The sequence below is a fragment of the Delphinus delphis genome, chromosome 2 (assembly GCF_949987515.2).
Source record: "Delphinus delphis chromosome 2, mDelDel1.2, whole genome shotgun sequence".
In the NCBI taxonomy this organism is placed as follows: Eukaryota; Metazoa; Chordata; class Mammalia; order Artiodactyla; family Delphinidae; genus Delphinus; species Delphinus delphis.
In genome coordinates, this window is record NC_082684.1 from 98,750,428 (window position 1) to 98,773,877 (window position 23,450).

The 23,450-nt window shown below is 35.3% G+C and overlaps 1 protein-coding gene across 13 annotated transcripts in view; it reads right to left on the minus strand.

The window, feature by feature from the left end:
• Positions 1-23,450, minus strand: part of ZMYND11 (zinc finger MYND-type containing 11) — a 137,972-nt gene that overhangs the window by 37,102 nt on the left and 77,420 nt on the right. For 7 of the 13 annotated variants that reach the window (XM_060005267.1, XM_060005270.1, XM_060005264.1 and 4 more), the window contains exons 3-5: positions 18,638-18,797; positions 11,642-11,686; positions 8,803-8,964 (exon numbers count right to left, since the gene is read on the minus strand). The exons of 1 other annotated variant lie outside the window; for it this stretch is intronic. In XM_060005267.1, the coding sequence (XP_059861250.1) occupies positions 8,803-8,964; positions 11,642-11,686; positions 18,638-18,797 (367 nt within the window). Of the gene's footprint in view, positions 1-8,802; positions 8,965-9,423; positions 9,524-11,641; positions 11,687-18,637; positions 18,798-23,450 lie in introns of those variants that run through there. 5 more of the 13 variants (XM_060005273.1, XM_060005269.1, XM_060005276.1 and 2 more) reach the window with 3 other exon arrangements.

The window sequence follows — 23,450 nt, forward strand, 5'->3', positions numbered from 1 at the left end:
CCCCAACCCCAAGGATGTGTTCTAGAGGCACATCCAGTAATTCGGCTACAGATGGTCTCTGGGGCTTACTGGAGAAACACCAGTCTGCATATAAATTACCTATATTGTCAGAGGAACCAGGAAGCTCCAAGCTCTCCTCCATAACTATCTGTAATCACAGAATAGAAATGAATCCCAATGAATTTTAGCTGCACATAAATTGCCTATGTTAAGGAAATCAGGGGCTCTGCAATATTCTCTATAACCACTTGTAATGCTGGAATACAAAGGAATCAAAGAATTTATAAGAAACCCAATATCTGAGATTTTAACAGTAGAGCTGGTCTGGTGGGAGTGGCCCCAAGCCCTACTATTTCTCCTCTGTACCACTGGGACCCCAGCAGCCCCTCAATGACAATCACTTTCTAGCACAGTCTTCTAAAAATATACCAATGTTCAGTCTTGTTCACCCCCAGTACTGACACACTGAAATTAAGTCTCCTCTACAAGAGCAGAAGAACAGAACACCACACCTGCTGCCAGCACCAGCGTAGGAACTTGGTTAAACACTTCTGCATTCGGAGTGCATGACTCGCTATAGCTCCATCCTACATCTCCCATGGTCAGTCCAGCAACAATCATTTGCACTTGAGTTTCTGGCACTAGTTTTTTGGTTTTTTTTTTTTTTAAACTTAAGTTAAAGAAACTTAAGTTTAAAAATCTCCCCTAGGCTGTCACAAATATGCCTTCTTACTCATAGGTAAAAGTTGAACTTGGAGGATAATTCAAACCACAAAGAACATGTTGAGGTGGATTCTTGGAGTGTGTTGGCAAACATGACTCTACTCCCAAGCACTCTCTACTTGAGAAGTTGCTCCTACTGAATCACTAATGCACAGGGTTTCCAGACTTCTTCATGGAGATTTACAAAACAGCACTGAATGCTACTTCAGCTGTATCTATATTTATTAATTTTAACAGCGTCAACTCTTTGCTCTCTGATTGAGGTTGGGAGGTTTTGACTAAGTTCAGATGATATAATCAGCTTTGTATCTGCCAGTCCAGGGTGATTTACCAACTATTAAAGTATAGTCTCAAATTAATTCCACAAGTCACACAACTGACTGGTATTGTGAAAACATGGAGTATTTCTATATCCACTACATCCACATAGAAATTGCTGTAATAGTAGCTATAGAGAGAAGGGTGTTATGTTATTCTTGTTATGTCAGGAATTTTATCATTCAAAATTAAATTTACTTTTGGACATAACTTTAAGTTGTTTTGCAGCAGATTACAGGGATTTAAGAATAGGAAAGGGACATTCGAAAAAGTTCATAGAACACAGGTTGTGTCTCCTTGTTCCTTCCATCTTCTACCAACACTAGTCTTTAAAGAAAGAACAAGATTCAAAAGGCAGAGGGAGGACGGATTCTTCAATGGAGTAAACCTTTCCATTCTCTCTTCTGAAAATAACTTACATGTCTCTGTTTTGGGGTCGCGGAATGAGTATCATATGTTCTCTGCTTAATGAGGCTGACAACCAGCCAACATTACACTACCTACCTCCCCACTCCTTCCCCTACCTCCCCACTCCTACCTCTCCACCCCTTCCTCTCCGGCCTCATCACTGCAGAGACAATAAAAGGAAATTGTGCGCACTTTGTACATATTTTCAGTACATCAATACTGGGAACACTTATCTAGATTAAGTTGTAACCATCTTGATGTAGGAACCAGTCCAACTATTATCTCTTTAATCCCTTATAGCTAAAAATAAAAGATAAAGCTCAATTAACATTTTTTAAAAGCCACTAAAAAGATACATCTCAAGGACAAAATACACCCCAAACATTTCACACTCACATCCAACACCTTCTGACTGTAACTTGTTAAATTCATCATGGGGAGGCAATGTAGAAAGTATGGATTTTTTCTTTCTTGCTTGGCTCCAGGTAGTTTTATAAAGAGCTTATATAACAATACATGAGATTTTACAATTTTATATCCTAGATCCAATTTTAAAAATCCTTTATCAGGGCTTCTCTGGTGGCGCAGTGGTTGAGAGTCCGCCTGCCGATGCAGGGGACATAGGTTCGTGCCCTGGTCCAGGAAGATCCCACATGCTGCGGAGCGGCTGGGCCCGTGAGCCATGGCCGCTGAGCCTGCAGATCTGGAGCCTGTGCTCCGCAACGGGAGAGACCACAACAGTGAGAGGCCCACGTACCGCAAAAAAAAAATCCTTTATCAATGTTCCCATTACTTTTTCCTCTAGTAAAGCCAGGAATGAATACCAAAACTGCCTTACAAAGTAATTGGTTCAGACAAAGATCTTCTTAAAAATTAATTTTCTACTTTTGTGAGTATAAAAATAAGACCCCATTGTCTTTAAAAATTGTAAAAAAAATTTGATTAATGTTCATTCGTAGCTTTTAATACTATGATTGTCTACATTTTTAAAAAACGCTTCTTCTATTTTATTTAAAAATCAAATCTCTACTCCAGAATTGATAATATGTATCTTGAAGGTAAAAGTACTTACTTTCAGGGTGAAAATATTAATAAACTTCCCACATTAAAAAAGGAAGACTAATCAGAAAGCAAGAATACAGTTTCACAGTAGATACACAGAGTAAAGAATATACGTTCAAAATATTTTCGTTTCACATTTTGTCCTGTTTCACTCTGAACATTAAATGAGAATTCTCCTTAATTTTGAGATTTAAAAAAACTATACTGCCTACATACCCAAAAGAATGAAAAATGAATTCAGAAGTAAATTTCTATCTCCAGTTTCAAGAAATAGCTTTCATCAGGAGTCACAGTACAAATGACTCAAATATAACTTACCCAGAACTAAGTTAACAGTGACAAGTCAGTACGTACCCATGGTGACCTCCTAAATAGCAACTCAGTCTTGGTTTAGTTTTAGTAAACAGTTAAATTCCCTTGTTTTCAGTAGCTGTCTACCGAGTATACTCTACCCCATGTGAAAAAAATATATAGTACCTGGGGATTAACATCCAATCTAAAAGTTAATTTTAAATGCTTTCTATAGACTTCTTTCTGTATATATCTATTAAGTTGCCTGTAAAATAGACATCTTCATTCTAAATATTTTAAGGAGAAGCTGCAGTAGTAGGGAGATTTTAGGAATAATTCTTACTAGTGTAGCTCCCTTCCTCGGATCTCCTTAGATGGCCTACTAGTCAAGCATCAGAGACTCAGGCTCTGCAAATTTGGGAGAGCTTTGCGGATTAGATGTAGAACCAAAGTATTCTTAAATAAGTAAAATTCTCCCATATAAATTCTTCTTCATTTTCGTATCTACATTTTCTTGTGTTTCTGTATTTTATTAGTAGGCTAAGTTGATTCACCATACATTTGTACATTAACACAAATTTTAAAGTTTGTGACCCTTAAACAGAGAAAAATACCATATGAAACATTTGTGGGCAGATGAGTATTTTATAGTTTTAAAGACATACTGGAATAATATATCCCCTATCCAATACTTTGAATGGTATTTTTTCTTTTGTGACTTAAGTTGATCCCTTCATATGTAAGTCACGACAAGTGCATCATAAATGGGATGTAAAGTGAATCAAAGATGTTAAGGATATAAATAGTAATACAACATTTTTATATTATAAGACAATTATAAAAGCCTAAGATATGGGTAAGGGAATAAGAGGTACAAACTACAATGCATAAAATAAATAAGCTACAAGGATATTTAGTACAACACAGGAAATATAGCCAATATTTATAATAACTAAATGGAATATAACTTCTAAAAATTGTGAATCACTACGTTGTACACCTGAAACACATAATATGTATGTCAACTATACCTCAATAAAAAAAAAAAAAATCTTTGGATGGATTTCACTGGAGCAGCACAGTGGACCAAATATGGAAAAGGAGGCAAGGAGGTCACTGCAGACTTCCCATTCTAGTACTTTCCATGGGAGCACAGTTCAGAGCCCTCCATTCTGCTCCCTAATGACAGATTTTAGTCCTAACATAAAATTTTCATTTATCTGAATTTGAAAGCAGTAACATGAATCTACAACTCCTTAAAGTTATAAAAACAAAATTCATTTATGTAAGGAACATGAACGTATTACAAGAGGATGGAGGAAATAGGGACCTTTCAAAATACTATTGTCTCAGAATTGTTAGCCTGGAAAGTGCCAACTATTCTGTTTTGCTATACAGTTTCCCCTGCAGTTGATCTGATTTTTGGGAAGTACCGGCTTAATAGCAAACACAGCACTATCAAATATTGTAGCCATTGATCTGTGCACTATACATTACATTACACCACACTGTAACTTACACAGCCACAATGCAGTGCTTGCTGTACGATCTGCTGCGCAGAGGAGGGGCGGCAGGGCGCAAGCTGGTTTATAACCTTCCTTTAGAATTCTTCCAAGTCGTAACTATGGCTTGATGGGGAGAACAAATGCCAGGCCACTCATGAGGCTGACATTTTATACCAAAATGTTTCTTTTGGAGTACTACAGGCATTTAGATATGCAGTTATAACACTGCACTAATACAGTAAGTAGCCATAAGCCACATGTGCCAAACTGAAATCCAGTTCCTGGGTCTCCAAGCCACATTCAAGTACTCAACAGACACATGCCCAGTGGCTCCTGCCGGACAGCACAGAGAGAACACTTCCATGCCCATAGAAAGATCTACCAGATAGCTATGATCTAAAAGGCAACATGGCACCAACCTGGGGGGTGGTCTTAGGGTTTCCTGTAAGATGTCACCTTGCCCATGTATTAAAAAGCCCGAGTAGATATCATTCAAACAGTACCATGATGTCTACCAGCAGGGTTGGAGGCCAGCAAGTGTGCAGTGCGTGCATGCACGCACACACACATACATGTACATGCATAGCTGCACACACACGACACACAAATGCATACACACAACTCTGACATGCATACACACACACATTCACACACAGACATACACTGCATACACGTATGCTCACAGGCACACACGCACACACACACAGTCTTGTGCGCACACACACAGGCCTGCCTTCTGCAATTACGGCATCAAGGAAAAAATGACTGTAACCTGCAAACCATATAAATGAAAATGAAGGAATATTAAAATGAGATATCCATTTGGAGCCTATCAAATTGGTAACAAAAAGTTGGAGAATACTTTCAATGTTGGTATAAATGGGTATAATCTTCTGAAGGACAACTTGGTGATTCTTTTAATCACAAACTGAAATGTGCCTATCCTTTAAGAATTCCACTTCAATGAATTTATCCTGTGAAGGCAATCAAACAGAATTAGGTAGACATATGTAAATTAATTCTCTTTTTTAAAAATATAATTGACTACATTTTGTTTAGAAGATATATCCTTTAGGCAAATAAAATCTCTAAAGCAATTTTCACTTAAAAGTTATGGTTTTCTCTTTTTTCTGGAAAATTCATGGCTATTTCAGGAATATAAAATTCAAATATATCTAAATATAACAAAATATAAACTTCAGTTTCATACAGAAATAAATTATTATGAGCAGACTGCTCTTCCAGGTGTAAGGGGGGCACGATCCCAAACACGGTGGTACTGGTGTCCCATCCCCCGCCCACCCTGACAGGTGAGTTTCAGTGCAGTGTTGCTTGTCAGACAGCACACGGAAACAACATAAATGTGCATCAGGGAAGCCCTTTCACACTGTAGAAAAAAGATGTCTGGGACATTGCTGAGGAAGCAAACTGGCTATGATCCAGCAGTGCATGTAAGCCATCAATCCATCCAGTTACACAGATGGATACAAATGGATGTGCATGTGCGCACAGAGAGGTCTGTGAGCACATTCACCTATGGTGCAGTTGCATTTCTGGGAATTTTATTTTTTTGCTTTATCCTCCTCTAAATTATTTGAATTTTTTTTTACAGTAAACTTTTAAAAAAGTAATTTAAAATTCTTTTTTATTTTCAATTAATAAGAGTTCTCAGTAACAGGAGTGTGAAACAGGACATTACTTGAACTTTTTTCAAAGCAAAATGCTAATCTGATATTCATAGGCTCTATTTCAATAACAATCTACTGTACTTGTAAAACAATAGTTTAATTATTGTTTAGAAAGGCATACATTCCAAAGAAATATCTTCAGGGTTCTGAGATTCTTGAGATTTATTATGAAAACTGAAAAAACTATTCTAAATTGAGAAAAATTCCCATCATTGCCTTCTTAAGATATTTTGGAATTCATCAGATATATGATATAAAGTTACTTGAGCTGAAGTGAATCTGGTAACAGCTCACAGCTGGGTGAGAGGTAACCTATTCAATGCTGTAAGGGACAGAGGTTATATAAAAACAAGTCTTCTGACCACTATTAAGTATTAAAAATGTTTTCATCTTCAATTTTATATAGCAGTGATTGGCTTCTATCCTGTACTGAAATTTGGCCCTCGCATCTTATCTTCAAAATTCCTCATTAGTAAATCTAATTAATATATATTCTTTCCAAACATTAATTTCAAAGAAAAGTAGAGAAGTCATTATGCTGACTTGGAACCATAATTTTTAAGTTTCGGTCTATAGACTTAGTTCTCTTAGTCCAAGAATATTTAAATCTGGTCAGTCACTCTCACGTTAGATTATTAAAAACAGCTTTACTGGAAGTCTTGACACATCGTTTAAAAAAATAAATTAACCCAAAACCAACCAAAAAAGATATTTAAAATTCTCTTAGAATCTCAAGGTTATTATTATCCCTTTTCTCAGGAAAGAAACTGTTAGCACTTATCCTTTTCTTGAACATAACAATTTAAAAAATAGAACAGATCTAACATAGAAATAACTCTCTCTTTGGAATTTTTAAAGCTCAAGCTAAAACTCACCATCCCCAACCCAGACACAGGCTTTTTGAGTCTAACGAAAGAGTAGCTCACGGTCTATGAAAGGAATATGTGAATCACAATTTTTTATTGACTCACAGCATCATTTCAGTAAGCATAATTATATCACAATGTGAAAATATCTAGCCTGACAAAGACAAAAAGAAAACCAAAGGAAAGAAGAGAAAGGCAGGATGGGATTGGCTAAGTTCTACTTTGGCTATCACTTTTCTGTGTGAGCCAGCAACTCACTGAAATTTAAAATTTTTCATCTTATCAGTAAAGAGTAGAGCAAACACATTTAGAAAATGGAATCTGACTACTTGATAGAGAATTCTGATGGAGAAAGTATTACACATTTTCTTCAAAGGTATAAATGTTCAGCTTTCATTCTTCATGTAAGGAATATAAAACATCTACCATCACGTTTAACCCAACCTCAAAAATCCCAGTGTTTTTGTTTAAATTCTTTACTATGAGAATATGAACTAAATATTAGATATTAAAAAGCTATGGCTATAAAGACACAGGTGTGTCCAGAATTGTATTTCCTAAGTCCCTGAGTCCCTATTATTTGATCAGTGACCACACCTCTTTTATATTTTCACTACATTAATGCTTTTGTTCTTCAGATCTCATTAATTCTTTACTTCCTCTAGTGTAAATTGTTACCAAAAACCAGGATATATTTACTGGTAAAACACAAATCCATGAGAGTAAATTATGAGTATTAATGCAGTTCCCACACGACCAATAACACTGATTTCTTGTAGCCATTATAATTCTTGCAGACCTCAAAGAGGAGGTCTATACCTTGAGGCCTGACACTGATTTATTCAGACCTAGGGATTTATCACGACTTACCTAGCATTTAGGCATTTGATTACAAGTCATCATTACACATTTTTTAAAATGCAATCTCTATGGTCTTTTTTTTTTTTTCTGCCTACTGAATATGTACAGCAGTGCTGTTAAGAAACATACCAAGGTAATACAAAGCCACAGACACTAAGGGAAGACTAGAATGAACACTGTACTTTGCTCGTCGTGCTGGCAAATGAGCCAGGAAATTTTTAGCTGATACCAAAGAGGAGATAAAGACAAAACTTTTTTTGGACGAATAAATGAGTATTATAAAACACATTCACCAACAGGACTCATGAGTAATCTGGGCAATTTGCATGGTTCCAAGTAAGTATCTTAACAATTTTAAGTACAAAACAATAGAAGTTCCAATCAAATAATTCTTTACTGATCACCATCAATGCCATACATAATGTAGTGTTTAGGCATCTCACATCACTCATATACACACATACCACATCTGCAACCAACAAGCACAGCCATGTATACTTTTCAATGGGGAAATAATATGAATGAAAATAATTGTGGGAAGTACCTATTTTACCTACCAGACTATTTCATTTTGTAGAATTCTTTATATACAACTGTTCCATCCCTCCACCCTCCAAATAAAAGAAATAAACTAACCCATGATATGACAAAAAATAAAGGCCACATTACATGGATATAAAATGGGAAGTAGATACAGAACGTTTCCAACAATGTGCCTTTTGCTACCTGTGTTTTCTAAGCAGAGAGGACTGACTGAACAGACCTTGGGATGGGAGAGTGGTTCTTGATTCCTAAAGGCTATCCATTAAAGAGTCACACAATCCAGAGGGAATTGTAAAGTAAGAGAAAAGAGTATATTTTTACATGATTGAAACTTTCTAAAATCCATACCCTGAATATGTGTCCTGTGATATTCATTTATGATTGTTCTATGTTCATTAACCAACATTGCAGTAGATAACCCCCACCCTCCAGTACTTTATCCATTAACCTGGCAAGACCACCTGGGATATCTTGGTGCAGCTATTATTAATGAATTCCACCCCTCTGACCAGCACATTAAAGCTCATAGGTACTCACCCTGCAAACTGGGCACTGCCAGTGACTACTGCTGTCTCTAAGCCTGTACTCATCAGACAAACACTTGGAATGATACACACGAAAACACAGGTCACATATCAACACCTCTCCAGGCAAATGGCATTCAAAACAATACCAGTCATGATTTTCTGTTTCCCAGTCCTACAAAAAATACAAAATAGTTTCGTATGACATTTTGTCAATATCTGCAATGACTAAGAACAAAATTGAAACTAAAGTCCATCAGAAGTTAGGCATTATAAACAATTTTAGACATTTACTGTGTTAAAACAAGAGGGAAAAAATACCTAGAAATTCGCTTCTTTAAATTTTTAATTCTCTCCTAAACATATTAATATTCAGAAATATCTTAAGGTGATCTGATAACAAAACCAGTCCAAAATGAAATAAGTCCAAAGCCAATCCCAGTTCTAACATTATCTTTCGTTTTTATATAGTCTATGGGATAATTTCTTCAGTAAATGGAATACCCCAAAGCAAGATCTATAACTTAGTATTTCAAATAAACAAACCTCTGTTTTGTTCTGATTTTTTAAAAATATACTAAGTACTTAGCATACTTTGGGAACAGAGAGAATAGTAATAAATGGTGATGCTCACTATTCTTATCTTCTCATCCATGGTATTGGATGCTTTATTGAAAATAACCATTAATCAGAATGTCCATGTTCTGATAGGTTGTCAAATTTTCAGGGTCTGTTGAATTTGGAAAAATAAATTGAAAATGTGAAACTAAAGGTTTAATCACATTCTCCAAAGGACATTACCACAAAAAAAAAACAAAAAAGGAAGCAGGCTTATTTTCTTATTGGGACTATTCCTGGAAATAAAAGACCATAACTGCAGGTATACAGGTTTCTTCAACATTTTCTTTTTTGTTACACTCTTTTTTTTTGTACAGCCAGTACCATTTAAACACAAACAGGAGAATAGTGTAAGCTCCCTTAATTTGGAATTCATTCTTCATAAATATCACTCTTAGCTTTTATCAAAAAATACCCCTGTTAAGAGTGATGGATTAATTCTCAACCTTCTTTTGTAGATGTGGTAGTTACATGAATAAGGGTTAAACCCACATTTAGTGTTATCAAGGCCACTTCCCAATGGGGATCTTGAAATTTCAAACTTGGATTCTGCCATCATTTTTCTTTTTATAAATCACTGTCTACTCTGCTTCTGGGAGAGAGCAGCTTTTTCATTCCCTCTTACATCAATAACTCCCCCAATAAATTGGCTTCGATAGAGCACTTGTCTAGTAAGCACTGACTCACTGGCACCTAAGGTTCAAATGTATTACTGCTTGACCATATGAGAAGGCTACGTCTCTCTCCTTCAAAAGTGAAGGGAGTTGCTACTGTTCTGAAATTCACACCTTCCAATCTACATTCAGAGTCATGGCTAAAGTACATTAGTAAGTTCTACAAAAATGTAAACTTTTTGGTTTGCTTTTTAGTAAGAAATTGGCGGTCTTTATCAACCAAAGTAATAAAGAAAAAAGCATGACCATTTTTAGTTATTTGCTGCAGATGTATAAACTCTGGAGATTTACTATGGAGGAATAATTTCAGTCAGACTGCTTAAAAAATCGTAAGATACTGATTTGACAGAAAACCCTAATCTGTGCATGGTAGGAAAAAATCTCCCCCAAAAAGTTTGACACAGTGATGCCACAGAGACACAGTAAGTTGTGGTGCCTGGCTGTACTAAAATAACAATCATTGGTGTACCCCTTTCACAGAGCTCATAAGTAAGCTGCATTTTAGCTCTTTCAATGTCTGTATCAAAAAATCATTGATGATCTAGGTTTCAATGGAGATAAGATTTTTTTTTAATTAACTCTTCCCAAGTTTAAAACAAAGGATTTCAGAATATTTTCCTCGTATCTGTTCAGAAACATCTTAAAGGATTTTCGTGGCTTATATATACTCATTATTAACAAAAGAAACTGCCATTCTTCATCATTTGAATTTTTTTACATTAATTCATCTTCCTGTGATTCTCAAAATGATAGTTACTAGGTTAACTAAGAAAAGGAAGCAAGAGAACACAAGTTTGGTCCATAGCTCCAGCCTCCCCATATCACCTCCTACCTTCGTCTATCCCTACCTTCTCCCATCCACCTATGAAACGAGGATGAAAACGGATCTTTCTTCAATGGGGTGTTTAATTCTAGACCTAGTTTTTCATAAAAATTATAGAAATGAAAGTGTAATTCAAATGAAGTAAAAGTAGAGAAACATTTGGATATATGTTTATATAATGGCATACAACTAACTCTTATCTGATATAAAAGAAAGTATGAGCTGGGAATGTATGTGCTGTTCATTCTTCTAATCACTGCAATAGCTGTTTAGAATATACAAAACATGCAAAAGTCAAGTTCAAAAGTTACTACATTCTGAATCCAGGAAACATTTTTCTGAGGTATAAACGATATAAGCATGTTTATTATAGGTAGAGTTGCCTACGCTTTGTCTTTTAGTAAACAGAATTCATTTATACAGTGCTTTTGACTAATACTCAATAATGTATGCCAAAAAGCTAAGCTTGCATTTTCACTGGATTTCACCAGAAATCAGCAACTACTCTACATTCAGTCTGATCAACATCATAATATGTGAAATGCCACTTCAATACAAGAAAGTTTTTAAAAAGCAAACCTATGAGCACAAAATCCAAAACTAGAAGCAATGTAAAGATAGTATGGTTTTAATGAACAATTCTAGCAAGAGTTAACTAAGCTAGCCTAAAGAAAGAGAAATTTAATTTTTAAAAAAGCAGAATTAAAGTAAAATAACATAGTGCAAAATTAGTTCACCTTGTTTGGGGTTGCTGTCCTGGAGAAAGGCTGCATACTGTAGGCCTTTCAAAATAAAAACAAAATAATCTTGGTCTCTCTACTATAACTTTGCTCAATATCAGGCAATACACAGAGCTAAAGGGATTTTGTACATGGTCAAACTGTTTATTATTTGCTTTACGACATATTATTTTGCAGATGATATCAATTGATAATCTATCAATGTGCTAATCATTAATGAAAAGACAGTAGCATGCAAACTCAAGAATCATCACTAGTTTAAGAGGAAACTTTTACACTACCACAAAAGCTACAAAATGGACATAGAGAAAATCTATAGGAATTCATGTGCCATGAAACCTATAAAGATGTTAGAAAAACATTTTACTAACAAATTCAGCGTCATTATAAATTTGCACAAGATCATGAATGTATGTCTTATTGATCCGAAACTGGTTCAAACTGGACTTTTTTTAAAAAATCAGGAGTGATGAATGTAAATGTGGTAAACTTGATAATTCACCACAGTGTGAAGTTTATACAGGCTGTCTTCAGAACCTAGTAGAAAACATTCCACCACCAAGAGGCAGCCTGCTGATCTACGTCTCTGTCACCATTTATAGCATTCAGTTAAGACTCTGGAGCCAGACCGGCTCAAATCCCAGCTTATAGGGTTTTTGTAAGAATCAAACGAGTTACAATGCTCGTTAAACTGTTAGCTGGTGTTATTAAGATGATCTATTTGCTATAGAGCACAAAACAGGAATTGACAAGTCACAAAATGATGTGACACTTTCAATTATACACGTGAATTTCTTCTTCAGGACCTTAAGTTTATTAAGACAGCTGACTCTGTAAGCAAGATGGAGCAAAAACACTGTTAACTTGGCGTTAGAGAAGACGCTGAAGCAAGAGGGCTCAGTGGGAGAACTGTGTCTGGACAGGGTCTCCCAAACTATCTACCCTCATATTCAAAAGAGAGTTCAGCTTTTAAATTAATTCCCTATTCCTACATAATGAGCAGATAAATCTTACATCATCAAATATGTGTTTCATGTGGTATTTTAACAAAGATACAATGTAAAATTAATTAATTCTATACAATTCTAAGTTTAGTTTAATTCTGTTAATAAATTCAGTTCATCATTGAGAGGTAAGAATTTTATGGTTAAATATTTGCAGTAATTTTAAATATTATTTTTAATTAAAATATTAAAACATTGCTTAGTGAAATAAAATTTAGAAAGAGGGCAAAAGAAGACAGAACTCTCATACACACACACACAAGGTGAAAAGAGTATAACAGGATAGCGTGACCCAAAATATTCTATTGAATAAAATGGAAATTCTTCACCAAAGCAAGAATAACGTCTAAGTACATTACAGTTTTGCACATAGAACCATAGTATAACTGTTTTCTAATTAATAATCACCAATACTTCACTTACTACTTAATACTTTACTTAGTAAATAAACAATTGTTTATATTTTTGTATCTGATGCAGGTAACGACCTTTGGAAGAAATGTGTAGTTCTGCACATAATTAACATAAATATAATAAAATATATTTCACATTAAAAAAATTAACAGAATCCAAGGGATATGAAGTTTTGGACTTAGGGTATTTAAAACATATGACTGATTAATTTATGACAACTATAATTATAACAAGAAAAATGCAAAGATATAAACTTTTAAAAAAAATCTTACTTCACTGAGCTATATTTATGAAGTGGGCTAGGAAAGTCAAGCTGTTTGCAGGCCTCTCAATATTTTTCCAAGAACAAAGCAAGAGAACACTTCTGGACAGGGCTGTTTAATGGTGTGATTTCTGAAGAATAAGACATAAATCCAATCCTACCTCTTATACAAAAGATGTGAGCTTTTAGCCAAGTTTTAAGAGGTATATAAACCTTAGTTTCTTTTAGACTGGTCCTTTTGAATCAGGAGAAGCAGATGAAGATGGAAAGAAGTGCCTATCTTGTCCCTCGGTAAACTAAAACTAAATCCACTTATCCCCAACATAACATGTTAATCTCTTCAAGAAACCATAAAATTTGTATTCTCATTAATGATGCTTCTTAAAAGGTATCAAACCTTAACTAAAGACCTACATAAAAACTAGCATGAGGTCCTGCTTATCAGCAGAACAAACTGGATTATGTAAAAAGTACTGAAGCTGAAGCAGGGCTGACCAGCCAAGACCTGAGCTCATGTCTGCAGTTGCTCTCGAACCTGGTGGAAGGACTTTAACTGAAAATGTAAGCTGTGGTTCCTAAGCTGATACTTTATTTTTGGACTGGCATTAACCACGCAAGAAGAAATGAGACCCTGAGTCCAGATCTGGCAGGTAAGTAAAGAGAGAAGTAGTCTCATAGCAAACATCACCTTTTTACACTTCTAAGTTATCCTCTACACTGGTGACCAAATTATTTAATGTCAGATAAAAAGTATCTGTCAAATTATAGGGAGAGTCATAGCTTTGTGCCAGGGACCATGAATCAAGTTGGGAGTCACCAAATAAATAATATCAACTGCCTCAATATTAAAACACACGTTTGATATGTTTTCTCTGCAAATGATCCATAAATCAAGGTCACCGGCCCTACTGTACTTATACAGGCACACCTCGGAGATACTGCGGGTTCAGTTCCAGACCACCGCAATAAAGCTATTATTGCAAGAAGGTGAGTCACACGAATTTTTTTGGTTTCTCAGTGACATAAAAGTTGTGTTTACACTATACTGCAGTCTATTAAGTGTGCAATAACATTATGTCTAAAAAAATGTACAGACATTAATTTAAAAATACTTTATTGCTAAAAATGCTAACCATCACCTGACAACGCAGGGTTGCCACAAACCTTCAATTTGTAAAAAAAAGCACAATAAGCCAAATCACAATAAAACGAGGTATGCCTGTATTACATTAAATATTTTTATAAGACCTTTCTATCTTTAGTGGGTTAAGAGTTTAACTCATAAGAAATTAACTTGTATTTATTACAAAGGGAGCTAAATACCAAACTCAACTCAGCTGAGCAATGGTAAAATTCTGCCCAAGAAATATATTTCTCAAGTTGTTAGAATAGAGGATGTGAAATATCTTGATCGAATATGGATTGAATGTAACCATCCATGTACATTAGTTTAGAGCAAGCAGATGATGAAGCAATCTATGGAAACATGTAGTCTTTCTTTAAAAATTGAAAAATCAAAAGAAACAAGCCTTGATATAACACAACAGTTTCACACTGTGCCCAGGTCTAGTGGCCTTTTACCAATATAATTTCAAAAGCTTTAAAAACGATCTCTAAAAGAATTATTCAGATCATGAGTGAATCTTAATGACAGAAATCTGGAAATTAAGGACTACCATAGAAAACTTACAAGTGTTGCCCAGGTTCAGCAAGCTTGTCGTTTTAAAAATTGGTTGGTACATATACTTTTACTTGTTTAATTCTGCTAATATTTAAGCTAACCATTTAAAATTGAGAGAGGCCTCATTTTTAATAATTATGTTTTTCATTCTACTATCTCAAATGGACATATTTAAAATATCACCGTGAAGATGCTTGTCTATTGCTGAATTTTATCATAGTTTCTCCAAATAAATTATCACTTCAATAGAGATACAAATGGTGGTTAATATCAGCATCTCAAAATGTCTAAAAATCATTCCATTCCTAGCAGAAAGAGTCTCAGTACAATGGAGGCTACTCTTTGACTTACACAGGCTTCCTCTTAAACGGTTATATATAATTATATCCTGAAATAGTCTTAGAGTTAGGCTTTTATTACATGAGAGCTGGGTTTAATAAAAATATTGTTCAAGATATGCGTATTTTTCAATTGCATCAAGTTTTTAAAAATAAGCATTCAAAAAAAGGTAGCAAGGCGGAATAAAAACATGACACAACAGACTCTTTGCTCAATGATAGTTGAGTGGCCTAAAGAAATGACACTCTTGCCTACCTTCTCTTTCTCAACATAATCATGGCCGTGAATACAAGAGGATTCCAGCCTCTTTGCTAATACAAGGTATCTCGAGGGATATAACTTGTGGGACTTATCAAGAGGAAAACTTTTCCCCCACCTCTGAGCTATAGCTACTATTTTTAGAGGCTATAGAAGGAAAAGAAGAAGAGCTTTACTACCATTTTTCAAATGACTTGCTGAGTAAAGAATCTTTGTAACTTTGAATAAAGGTTTAAAAATGAATAGCCAAAAACTCCTATCCCTTTCCTTCCCAAGGCCATATATACCTACTTGACTTTTTCTTCTCTTGATAATGAGTAGGAAGTCAACAAAAATAATAACGTACACCTTTCAATCTAAAAACTCAAGCTTTTAGAGGAATCATATCATATACAAAGTGGAGAAACTATAAAGGAGAGTCCCAGACTGAAATGCCAGCATGCAGGGCTGTCACTAGCCCACAAAGTACCTTTGTGCCAATTAGAAAGTTGATCCTTCCCTAAGACTGATTTTGTTAGAACAGGACGCTTTACTGCCATCTGCTAGAGATCTGCTGAATAAACATGCAAGTACCTGATGTCTGAGAAGCAGATGGCACTTCCTAAGCTGTGCGGTTCAAAACCGGCCCCGATACACAGCAGCCTGCATGCACAGGCCACACAGTCCCTACAAACACACAGAGCTGGCCATTGTAAGATGACTGTGCTGTGCCAAGTGTGACCCATGTCAGTCACGTGTCCTTCTAGAGTATTCTTAGGGCATGAAAACTATAGCACAAGACAGCCCCAGGGTCGGCAGGTGGTCCACCAGCCATAACCATGAGATACACATATAATTAGTTTCATCATTTTATATCTGCGCCTTAAATATAGATCCATCATCTTATGGGAAAATCTCTTAACAAATCTTGTGTTTGAGGTTACAGGTTAAAAGTAAAAAAAAACGTGATGGGAATTTTTGCTTGCTGTTCAGTAAGAAATTTGTGTGCTTTTGCTACTCTATATATAGGCACTTCTTGTTTTAAACATACTTATTCACTAGTCAAAAACTTGCTTTGAGTACATAGTTATATGCTTTCTACAAATAATCTCATTTAATCCTCAAAACAATCAAATGAAAGCTATATTAATGTGTCCCTGTTACAGCTGAGGAATGAGGATCAGAGGTTAAGAAATTTCCTCAAGGTCATACAACTAAAAAAATACTTGAGATGGGATTGAAACTCTCATCAATTGTAACATAGGCGACCTTAGCTCTTTCAACTACACTACATTGCCTATGTATTTTTAATAGTTGCATATTTCATAAACTAGGTATAATTTTAATATACTTGTAGTTAAATCATATACACATACTTGGTATAAAAATGCTTGTGAATAAGAACCAACCAGAATTAATAAAATCTGTATACACTGTTTGATTTACATGTAAGATTTCATCTAGAAAAAAGAAAAAGGATGCTATAAAAATATATGCAGTAAGAACACGCAAAAATAAAAGTAGAATACAGAACCTAATGTAGTCGTGAACATACAACTCATTAACTGCTTGTTGAATTAAACTGAACAAAAAAGCCTCAACTTGAAGGGGAAAAAAAGCAGATGGAAAAGGACAAAACTAAAAAGGAGAAATAAAATCACTTTTATGAATAAATGTACACATGATCCACAAACCAAAGTCCTGTGGATTAAGTTGCATTTACTATTGGTTAGTTACTATATACAGCTCAGAAATTATTGGGTTGGCCAAAAAGTTCGTTCGCTTTTTTCTGTAACATGTTATAGAAACATCTAAATAAACTTTTTGGCCAACCCAGTATCAATATACCCTTCTGTACTAAATCTGTACATGGCTAAGTGTTTTGGGACTAGAAATTTTATATTATCTAGATTATTTTGAGTGTATAATAAGGTATCAGCTAATCATGGCCCTCCTTTAAATGTCTGCTGTAGACAGATTTATGTCACTTGACATTATTATTATTATTATGGCCTGGCACCCAAAGTTTCTTTATTGGCAAAAAGCTTTACTTTTCTGTAAGCTAAAGAAGAATTAGCTTACAGAAGAATTATACTCCTATAAACATTTTCACCTAAGTTTTCAAGAATACTTCTAGTGCACAAATCAAATGATACCAATGAAATTAAACATTTTTTTCTTCCATGTTTTCTGTTTGTGGAAAACGTGAACTTTTTTTCCAGAAACTTTCAAGGCACATATTAAATTAACAAAAACAGTGTAAAAAACTAACAGCTTCTCTAAGTATATAACTGATAGCTGCCTCTGTGGACCAGCTCCCCACAGAAAACAGTGCTCTTAGTTTATTGCTCTCAGACCTAACAGGTGGGTGTTTGTGTGTTGGCTCAATTGCCTAGAGCCAGAAAGGGAAAGACAATGTTTGGGGGAAATGTTTCCACAAATAACCAATTTTAAGATTTTTGTGTCATTTTTATAATTTTAGGTTTTAGAGAATTCATGATAAAACACTCTCAATATATCTAATTACTAAATCTATTCCTTTCAGAACTAAAAAATTAATGTTTATTATATTTGAAAGCTTTCCAAAAATAGACTTTTCATGAAGGTATTAGAAAAATCAAAAGCAAATAAGGTAGGAAGACAGAAACAGTACACATGAAACCAAGCTTTACATTAAAAAAATATACTTCTATATGTGCCCCTAAGCAAAAAAGTATATATCCCTTTCAAATCTGTCTAGATGGCATCAACATTATCCTCATCGAAACATTTTTTACTAATATTTACTGAAGAAAACGCTTAGGAGTACCATTAAATTGTGCGTACATTAAAAGGGCTTTCCTTTGTTTTATTTTTCAGATTCAAGGTAATCTAGACAGAAAAAGCAGGCTCCAAGTTTTCTCCTAAAGAATCAGGAAGGAAAGTATCCATCCTACCAATGTAGTCCTTAATGTTAATAAAAACTGTGGAAGTGAATATTACTAAACTTCTGAAAATAAATTTCTATGGGTTATATTTAAATAACGTTCCAGATTTATAAAATAAAAAAAACTTACAATCTCATCGCCTGGCAACCAATATCCTTCCTGTTCGATACCAGCTTTTGAACCTTTGCAGCCCACTGTTAGCGTTTCCACAATAAGACCATCTTTCACAGCCAAGCTCAGCTGACGAGTGGTCTCTTTTGGATGCATACCGTGGACTCGAGACATGTACCTGAATACAGAGGAAAAACAAATTTAAAATCCCTTAGTACTAAAAAATAAAAATGAATAAAAATAAGAAAATAGAGGTGATTTCTCTTTTATTGTGACATACTTATCAGAGCCCTGCAGAAAGAGAGAAAAGCCAGTCCTCAATACTTAACTCTTTCAATTATCACGATATTTTAAACCTTAAGTCTACTTTGTATATTTAGAGGAATATTTCTTCAAAATAGTCCCAAACTAGCATATATAAATCATTTAACAGATTTTATTCAAACATCCCATTTAGTTCTAGCCTCTGTAGCAATTGCCACTAACCTCCACTCTACAGATCCTAAGTCTAGAATTTTATAATCTTCAAGATGTTAGAATATAAAGTACTTTTACTCAAAACTTAGGGAATGACACTAAAGAAAATACAGGAATTACACAAGTGGTTGTCAACATATAAAGAAAACAAGAATGAATGCTGTGATCAATAAGGCAAATATGTGATTTTTCGATTAAATATATTTTGAACTCGATCACTAAAGAATACAAGCTCTTCCTGATTTATAGTTACATGGCATATTTTTTAATTAAAAAATTTTATTTCAAACACACCCTGTACCACTGAGAATAATATTGCAGAATCTCTTGTACTCAGCAATCATACTGAACTCATGGCATATTTGCTTCATATCATTTTGTTTTTTAAGGAAATAAAATGTTACAGCTACAGTTGAATTTGTGCCATTTTCCATTCCCCTCCAATCAAACCCCAACACCCTCTACCAGTAAACTAGGATATCCCGACACAAAAACGTACTATGAGACAAACCAGGCTGGCCTCAGTCTCTCCAGAGAAACATTCTGTGCTGGAAGACAGAGCAGAAGTGCCCAAGTGTCTGCAAGAAAATTAAGTACGACACGAGGATTCTGTATCCAGTTAATCTGTCATTTAAGTATCAAAGCAGTCAAAACAAATCATTTTCAAAATGCAAGGGCTTCCCTGGTGGCGCAGTGGTTAAGAATCCTCCTGCCAACGCAGGAGACATGGGTTCGAGCCCTGGTCCGGGAAGATCCCACATACCGTGGAGCAACTAAGCCCGTGCGCCACAACTACTGAGCCTGCACTCTAGAGCCCGCGAGTCACAACTACTGAGCCCGTGTGCCACAACTACTGAAGCCCATAGACCCTAGAGCCCGTGCTCTGTAACAAGAGAAGCCACCGCAATTAGAAGCCTGCGCACCACAACAAAGAGTAGCCCCCGCTCAACCGCAACTAGAGAAAGTTCATGCACAGCAACAAAGACCCAATGCAGCCAAAAATTAACATAATTAATTAATTAATTTTTAAAAAAACCTAAAAAAACAAAATGCAAGAACTTGGGACATCCCTGGCAGTCCAGTGGTTAAGACTCCACACTTCCAGTGCAGGGGTTGCGGGTTTGATCCCTGGTCGGGGAAATAAGATCCCATATGCTGCTCGGCGCGGCCCAAAAATTAAAAAAAAAAAAAAAAAGCAAGAACTCATCCCTGAAGAAACTTCTAAACTCAGGGGATGAATTTCAAGCAAGACAAGGAGTAAACTGTGGCAGAGGGACTGCAGAGCCTTCTGTGTCTTCAGTTCATGGAAGAGAACTGTTTTCTGTTTAGGAGATAACTGCACTGGCAGAGAAAACAGCACTATTTAAAGTTAACTGGAGGGTAAGAAGGAAGTGATGTGGGGAGTCGCAGCCCCACTGTGGTAGGAGAAGGGGCAGGAGAAGACAAGGTGGAGTCAGTCCACACAGACCGATTTGTCAACTTTACTGATTGTCAGTCAAGGGAGACAAATCATGCAGTAGAGGTATAAATATATTTTGATATATAAAGGTCAACACCAATGGAAATAATCAACTGAAGTTTGGAAAATGGGGAAGGGAAATGGGCAAAAGTGAAAATGTACTAATTTCCTCACTGTTCACAATAGGGAGCCAACAGAAATTCTCTTAGGAATTAAGCACACCACTGCATTTAAGTTTATAAAGGTACTCTTTGAACAAAAACACAAAATTTCTAAGTTATCTGAAGAAACTCATAAAAAACACATTATGTAGCAAGATAAAAACCAACAAAAGAAAGGCTATTAAACATGAGAGGACCAAAACCAAACAAGTTTGTCTTTCTAATATATACAAATTGGCTAAACTCAACAATTAAAAGAAAAACACATATTGGATCACAAAACAAAAAATATACTATCTACAAGAGACACTTAAAGTGACTTAGACTGAAAAAGAATGGGCAAAGGCATATCATAAAAATGCAATCCAAATGAAACAGGGATCAATACTGCAATGGATAGGATTTGGAAATCAGGGCAAAAATCATTTTTAAAAAAGACAAATAGGGCATAGGTAGTTATAAAACAAAAACTATAAGAAAGAAAGGAAATATGGACAGGAATACAGAATTATGAGACTTTAATTCACTTTTCTCAGTCCACAAAAACATCTACTGAACAAAATTAAGTATGGATACAGAAGACCTAATTCGTAAGACAGATCTAATTGATTTCATTCTGAAATCCAAAACAAACTTGTCAATAGGTCCAAGAAAGATTCATTAAAATTGAGCATGAAGTCAGCCATAAAAATGACCTTGGGACCTCCCTGGTGGCACAGTGGTTAAGAATCCGCCTGCCAATGCGGGGGACACCGGTTCGATCCCTGGTCCAGGAAGATCCCACATGCCGTGGAGCAACTAAACCTATGTGCCACAACTACTGAGCCCGCGAGCCACAACTACTGAGCCCACGCACCTAGAGCCCGTGCTCCACAACAAGAGAAGCCACCACAATGAGAAGCCTGCGCACTGCAACGAAGAGTAGCCCCTGCTCGCTGCAACTAGAGAAAGTCTGCACGCAGCAGCAAAGACCCAACACAGCCAAAAAAAATGACCTTAATAGATTCCGAAAGTGATATAGACATTTCCTAGTTGCAGTGAACTTAAACCAGACATTAATAATGAAACTAGAAAACTCTCATAAACTACTGATTCAGAAGGTTATCTGAAAACTGCAAAAAATCTAAAAAAATCATTAAAAAGCTAAAGCAGTGCTAGTGGAAAAAAAACAAAAATTGTAGAATATTAATCCAAGAGCTCCTTCTCAGTGAAAAATAAAATGAAGACATCATTAGCTAATCTAATCAAGAATGAAGACACAAAGCACAAAAACATACAAACTAAGAAATGTCTACAGAGACAAAGCCATATATAAAAGGGAAATTAAAACAGTCATAAGCAACTACTTTGTTCATTTCTGTATGAAGATATAATCACTACAATATTCTAGGAAAATATAAATGATCAAAAGTTGACCACAGAAAAAAAAAGAATACTTAAAAAGGCCAATGTTTCCAAAGAAATAAACAGAGGAAGTTGGCAAATAACCTGTCCAGAAAAACACCAGGTAGGGACATATTCACAAGGTAATTCCATCAGACTTTTAGTGACCAGGTAACTCCAATGCAATTTAGAGTCTTCCACAACATAATAAAGAAGGAAAGCAAGCAATCTAACATAATAATGGTAACAAAACCCCATAAAAATTACATAGAAAAAGAAAACTAGTGTCCCATAGGAATACTGGTATTAAAAAATCCTAAATAAAATATTTGAATATACAGTCTAATATTAAATATTAACATAAATTAATGTTAATATATTAATACATTCAAATATCAAAAGAATGTACCATAACTGGGTATTTAATTCCAGGATTTCTAGGAAGATTTATTATTAAGAAATCTAGAAATATAATTCATCCCATTAATAGATCGAAAGTGAAAAAGCACAGAATTTCTAAACATGTTGAAAATCAGTAAAATTCAACATCTAGCCCCTAACAAAATGGGAATGAATAAGCACTTCCTTAACCTGATCAGGCATATTCAAAAATGTCTTTGGGGCTTCCCTGCTGGCACAGTGGTTGAGAGTCCGCCTGCCGATGCAGCGACACGGGTTCGTGCCCCAGTTCAGGAAGATCCCATGTGCCGCGTAGCGGCAGGGCCCGTGAGCCATGGCTGCTGAGCCTGCGCGTCTGGAGCCTGTGCTCCGCAACGGGAGACACCACAACAGTGAGAGGCCCGTGTACCGCAAAAAGAAAACAAAAACAAAACAAACAAACAAAAATGTCTTTGACACTCTGCCAAAGGTAATAACCAACATAGCTGAAATAGAGAAAGAAATGGGGTATAAAGTTGGTAAGGAGTTAAAATGATCATTATTTGCATAATACATACCTATAAAACCCAAGAAAATCAGCTAGTGTGCTATTTTAAATCAAAGAATTTAATCAATTATTTGTTTGGGTACAAACTAATATACTAAAATTAATAGCATTCATATACACATACATAACAAAAAAATTTAGGAGATTTAAAAAAAGACAAGACCCCAATTATTTACTACAGCAATAAGAAAAATAAAATACTTAGTAATAGAAGAAAGGACAAGAACTATACGAAGAAATTTTTGAAAAGCTACTGATATAAAAAAAGAGCAAATGGAAAGACATGCTCGATATTTAGATGAAAGACAACAAAATCCAAATTGCCTCTAAGATAATTTAACTGAACACCACCACAAACTAGGCAAGTTGATTCTAAAGTTCTGTCGAGGACTAAACAAGAATTTC